Source organism: Etheostoma spectabile, chromosome 13 (assembly GCF_008692095.1).
Source record: "Etheostoma spectabile isolate EspeVRDwgs_2016 chromosome 13, UIUC_Espe_1.0, whole genome shotgun sequence".
NCBI classification, from domain to species: domain Eukaryota; kingdom Metazoa; phylum Chordata; class Actinopteri; order Perciformes; family Percidae; genus Etheostoma; species Etheostoma spectabile.
In genome coordinates this window covers 26,284,808-26,290,128 of record NC_045745.1, presented here as the reverse complement: position 1 = coordinate 26,290,128, position 5,321 = coordinate 26,284,808, and the positions used below count along the sequence as shown (strand labels likewise).

Sequence of the window (5,321 nt, the reverse complement as noted above, 5' to 3'; positions counted from 1 at the left end):
CCTTTTGGTATCGCCTCAGCTCGCTTGAAACCTCAACTGACGTAGTACTACAAAAAGTACCTGTTAGCAGGTACCAGGGACTGTTTTTCGTAATGGAAAACCAAAAAAGGCGAGTCAAGTAGATACCATGCAGTGGAAAAACGCCATTAGTGTGTCCAATGACATGAAGGTGCTGCTTAATTCAGAACATTTTGGAGTGTGTGTAGATTGTTTAAAATATGTAACATGTTTAATGTTAAATATTTAAAATAATTCAAATGTCTAGAAATCTTAAAATCTAATTTTTATACAGCATTTTCTTTTTAACAGAAGTTTTATTCTTGAAAATAACTGCAGCGAGAGTGTCTAATTTTTCTAAGGTTCACATTGTTTACCACCAGGATTCCCAAGACAGTTCGGACGGCATCCCGTCGGCACCCCGCATGACGGGCAGCCTGGTGTCTGACCGTAGCCATGACGACATCGTCACCCGGATGAAAAACATTGAGTGTATAGAGTTAGGACGTCACAGACTGAAACCCTGGTACTTCTCACCGTACCCACAGGAACTCACCACATTGCCCATCCTCTACCTCTGTGAATTCTGTCTCAAGTACCTCAAAAGTCTGAAGTGTCTTCAGAGGCATTTGGTAAGAATCAGCAGTATGTCGCCACTTTAAGCCTTCCGCCCACCTTAATCTCTCGCTGCTTATGTTGTGGCACATTGCACTCATCCATGTCTCTTACATCTTTGACAGACAAAATGTAATCTAAGACATCCTCCAGGCAACGAGATCTACCGCAAAGGCACCATCTCGTTTTTTGAGATTGACGGCAGGAAAAACAAAGTAAGTGCTACAGGGATATTTTTCTCAACATTTCTTTTTTTTTCTTCTTTTTTTTCTCTTTTTTTTCACAGCTTTTTGTTGTTTTGATTTTGTTTTTGATACATGTCTGTTTTTTTCCAGAATTATTCCCAGAACCTGTGTTTACTTGCAAAGTGTTTCCTGGACCATAAAACCTTGTATTACGACACAGACCCTTTCCTCTTCTATGTAATGACGGAGTATGACTCCAAAGGCTTCCACATAGTGGGCTACTTCTCTAAGGTACAAAGATTGCACGAACATTTTTGAAGTTCTGGTACCGTGTTTATGTACTCTCCATTCATAAGGGCTTGGAAACAGTCCTCTATCTAAACAGGGGTTCCCAAAACTAAACTATATTTAAATTTTTTTTTGTGCAGGAAAAAGAGTCGACTGAAGATTATAACGTTGCCTGCATCCTGACCTTGCCTCCCTACCAGCGGAGAGGCTATGGCAAACTGCTAATTGAGTTCAGTAAGTGTAGTATCAAAAATAGTGACACAGTGTTTAGTAAATAAAATACACGTATGTTCAAATTCCTTGGACATTTACTGTGCTCACCTGGACTAACGCTGTTTGTATTTGTCAGGTTACGAGCTGTCCAAGGTAGAAGGGAAGACGGGCACTCCCGAGAAGCCACTTTCTGACCTCGGCCTTTTGTCCTATCGCTCCTACTGGTCCCAGACCATCTTGGAAATTCTCATGGACCTTAAACCTGACAATGGAGAAAGGCCGCAGATTACCATCAAGTAAGTGGCTCTTGGCATTTTATTTTAACCTTTTAATTGTCTTGAATACTTTTCAGAACAGCAGTTCAATGATTGGCTCCTTTTTCATTTGACCTTCTTTTTTAACCTCCAGTGAGATCAGTGAGATCACAAGTGTAAAGAAAGAAGATGTCATTTCAACGCTTCAGTACCTCAACCTCATCAACTATTACAAGGTTAGAGACCAACGCTGTGCTCCATTTTTATTCCATTCTTCCTTAATCCTGCTCTTTCTGATTGCATCGTTGTGTATTAATTAACAACTTGGCTTCGTAAATCGACGAGGCAGTGAACCCCTCCTCTGCTATCATCCCTGGAAAGCCTTGCAAATAACTGAAATGTAAATGGATAAACAGCCGGAGTTGGTAACTGGATGTCTTCCACTGTAAAACACGAGAAGCAGAAACAAGAATACTGGCCCACACTTCATTAGTCATTAGTCTTTGCACAACTCTCCATTCAACTCTTTCAGATGCTTTGAATCTTACATTTGTGGAGTTTTTTTAATGTAATGATAGGGAAAAGCATTGTTTAAATGTTTCTATCAAATAAATAGGAAGACAAATATTCAAATTTGACAGTTTGACAAAAGGTTTTAATTGTTACTAGTGTGAAAATCGATTCAACAAAAAACTGCCACTCATCACTGATGAAATAAGCCATATTTTACAGCAAAGCACAGGCGGCTGAAATAAAACACTAGTGGTATCAGGATCACGTGTTGACATAGCCAGATGTGGTTAGTTTTCACAAAAATGTATGCTCTGAAAAATGTGACGTGACATTCTGTCTGAAGTTGTGACCGTCTTGTCTCTTGAATGTAGGGTCAGTACATCCTGACTCTTTCGGAGGACATTGTGGACGGGCATGAGCGAGCAATGCAGAAGAGACACCTGCGCATAGACCCAAAATGCCTTCACTTTACACCTAAGGACTGGAGCAAGAGGGGCAAGTGGTAGTCATTGAGTACCCTCCCCAAACCGCCAGATAGCAGACTTGAAGCAAACAGTGGAGCAGATAAAGGTTTTTGAACCCAGGACTCCTCTTCAGATGAGAAACAATGAACATGAATTGAGATGCATCCGGTTTTATTGTGAAATATTCATTATATATTGAGAATCTAAAAAGCTCTCAAACTTGGCCACAAACGAGAGACTTATTAACAGTGACACCGCCAACAACACACCTTGTACCGTGTAAAAGATCCTGTTAGTGACCCAACAGTGCGTTAAAAGTGAGATATGTTTAATAGTGTAAATGAAAGCTTAAATGGGCAAACATTCAGACCACCTAATGGAAACAAGAAGATTGTTAAACAATAATTTGAGTTGTACAGTGATTTGCCTTATCTGTGAACGATTCCATATTATGTAGAAACCACAAAGGGGATTTCTTTTCCTTAAATTCAACAAGGAACGGTTGGTTTTTTTCTTTCGCTTTGGCCAATACCGTGTGTCGTTTTGTTAAAATGTTTTCGACAAAATTATTAATGTACCCCTGAAAATTTTAAGCTCATTGTGACTCTATTCAATGACATCACTTTAGTTTGTCATTGTACATATATTTAAGAAACCTTAGTTGTTGACAAAAGTACAACACTTGTAGCACTATTTGAACAATGAAACGACTATTGTCTGAACAGCACTCCAAACTCGTTTACTTTCTACTTTGAATAGAGATTCTTGTACAGTGTGCAGGCTTCTAAACGTCTCAACATCTCGATATGGGCATGTTTCAATTGTTTTGGAAACAATACCTATGGTTACACTCACACTTATTAACTGACTCAATGCAAAATGTATTGTGAGTGTGTAAACAGTAAGGGTAGGCAAAAGGAAAACAATTTTCAATTGTATTTTGGGAGAACAAAATTAAAAACAACACACAGATAGTAATTTTCAGTTTATTGTGATTCTCCTCCAGTGCCTGCATTTTGTCTTTCAACTAACAGGGAGTACAGATGTTCTTGTGGTAATATATGGTTCACTTGTGTGTATAAAAAAAAAAAAATGTATATTCAAATACACAACTAGAACACCTTGTGTGCAGACAGAAGGTTAAAAACTAGACATCAAGATCCACAGCTATGTTGGTCAATTCAGGTTTCTCTTACAATAGTAGCTCTGCTTTTATTTCTTTTTGAAATAGTTGGAAGTATTTATGGTCTTTGTTTGTGATCATTCAGGTGAATCTTTTTTCTGATAATCCTGTGTCATAATGATCTGTACATTGTGCAATGAGACAAATCAAGTTGAACACATGTTCCCTGTAACTGTACATAATGAACCTGATTGTAAAAAAAAAACAAGAAAAAAGCTTAGAAGACAGAAGCCATGTTGAACTGTTAGAGGAATGTAAATTTTGTGTACAGTTGTATTTGTGTCTTTTTTACTTAATGTAAACTAACTGGCTGCACAATATCAACAAGAAAATTCCTAAGTGGTATCTCACTTTCAGTTCGTGTTGTATGTTTACATGTCACAAAGGATGTTGAATTTACCCTGTTGAAATATTTAGTATATCTTTAAGTAAAACATGGTCGAAAATATGATTTGAATGTTTGATATAAAAAGCTTGAGTTGATAAAAGACATCTTAAAAACCATAAAAGTGTGTTTAAAAGTCAATCATAACCCTTGTTAATGTGTAGTAGTTCTATTGACAGATAGAGAGTGATCCATGTTCAACTATAAACAGGTAAAAAAAACAATGATTAACCACTGATGAATGTAATCAAACCGTATGTTACTCTATCGACTCTGTAAAATGAATCTCCCTGCAGAGCTGTGTAGAATCTAACAGGGATGTGTTCGTAATGCGAGAGATAATTGTCAGGAAGATAAAGGTACAGGCAGGAAACCAATCCAAAGTGGATTTAGGATTGATATCCTTTCGCAGCAAGTTCGTATGATTGCCACCAGGGGGCAGATTTATGAATTTCCCTCCCTGTGTCCAAAAATGCTTTTCCAAATTTTAAAAGACAAGCTAAAATTCGATGGTAAATGTAATAGTGTAACCTGACTAGCCTATTGCAATTCTATTGCAGCTGACGAGGGACGGGGGAAATGTGAACAGCAAAAGGACACCTGCAGGGGATCGAGTCTGGTTATCCAAACTACAGGCATGCCTAACTAATCAAATATGCTACACCGTGTGAGTACACTTAAATCAATGCTGCGTGAGTAAGTTAGTTAAACGTTTTCCAAACTAGTTAACGGCGGATGCTGAGAACAGGGTAGGGGTAACGCGTGTTGGTCTCTGTACTCTGCTCTTGTGAACCTCCTCTCATCATCACATCACACCCATTATCTTCCTGCACAAGGGAGAGCTCCACCAGGCCTCACGAGGACCGAGAAGAATTTCACACTAATCTAATGTCCTCGCCACATCACTCATTTAGGCAGCTCTACCTGACATGTAGCAGCTTCATTTCCTCATCCTGAGTCCAGACTGGCGGCAGATTGTGTATTATCTGGTCCTCTGGGATCTGTGTGTGTGTGTGTGTGTGTGTGTGTGTGTGTGTATAATATAATACACATAAAGCCAGATATAATATAATATCTGGCTTTATGTGTTTTTTACTCACAAGACAATATATACACCAGAGTCGAAATGATCAGTCAATTAATTTAAAGAAAAGTATTAATAATACTTATTATTTATTTGATTAGGACAATGCACATTAATGAACATTTCTGTAAATGCGCCAG

The 5,321-nt window shown here is 38.3% G+C and overlaps 1 protein-coding gene across 1 annotated transcript in view; it reads left to right on the top strand.

Annotated features, from left to right (window-relative positions):
* The window catches only part of kat5a (K(lysine) acetyltransferase 5a), a 9,440-nt gene extending 5,837 nt beyond the window's left edge, over positions 1 to 3,603 (top strand). The window contains exons 10-16 of the mRNA XM_032534077.1: positions 381 to 629; positions 738 to 827; positions 948 to 1,088; positions 1,226 to 1,319; positions 1,435 to 1,594; positions 1,707 to 1,788; positions 2,437 to 3,603. Coding sequence (XP_032389968.1) covers positions 381 to 629; positions 738 to 827; positions 948 to 1,088; positions 1,226 to 1,319; positions 1,435 to 1,594; positions 1,707 to 1,788; positions 2,437 to 2,571 — 951 coding nt within the window. The 3' untranslated portion in view covers positions 2,572 to 3,603. The remainder of the gene's footprint in view (positions 1 to 380; positions 630 to 737; positions 828 to 947; positions 1,089 to 1,225; positions 1,320 to 1,434; positions 1,595 to 1,706; positions 1,789 to 2,436) is intronic.
* The last annotated feature ends 1,718 nt before the right edge of the window (positions 3,604 to 5,321 follow it).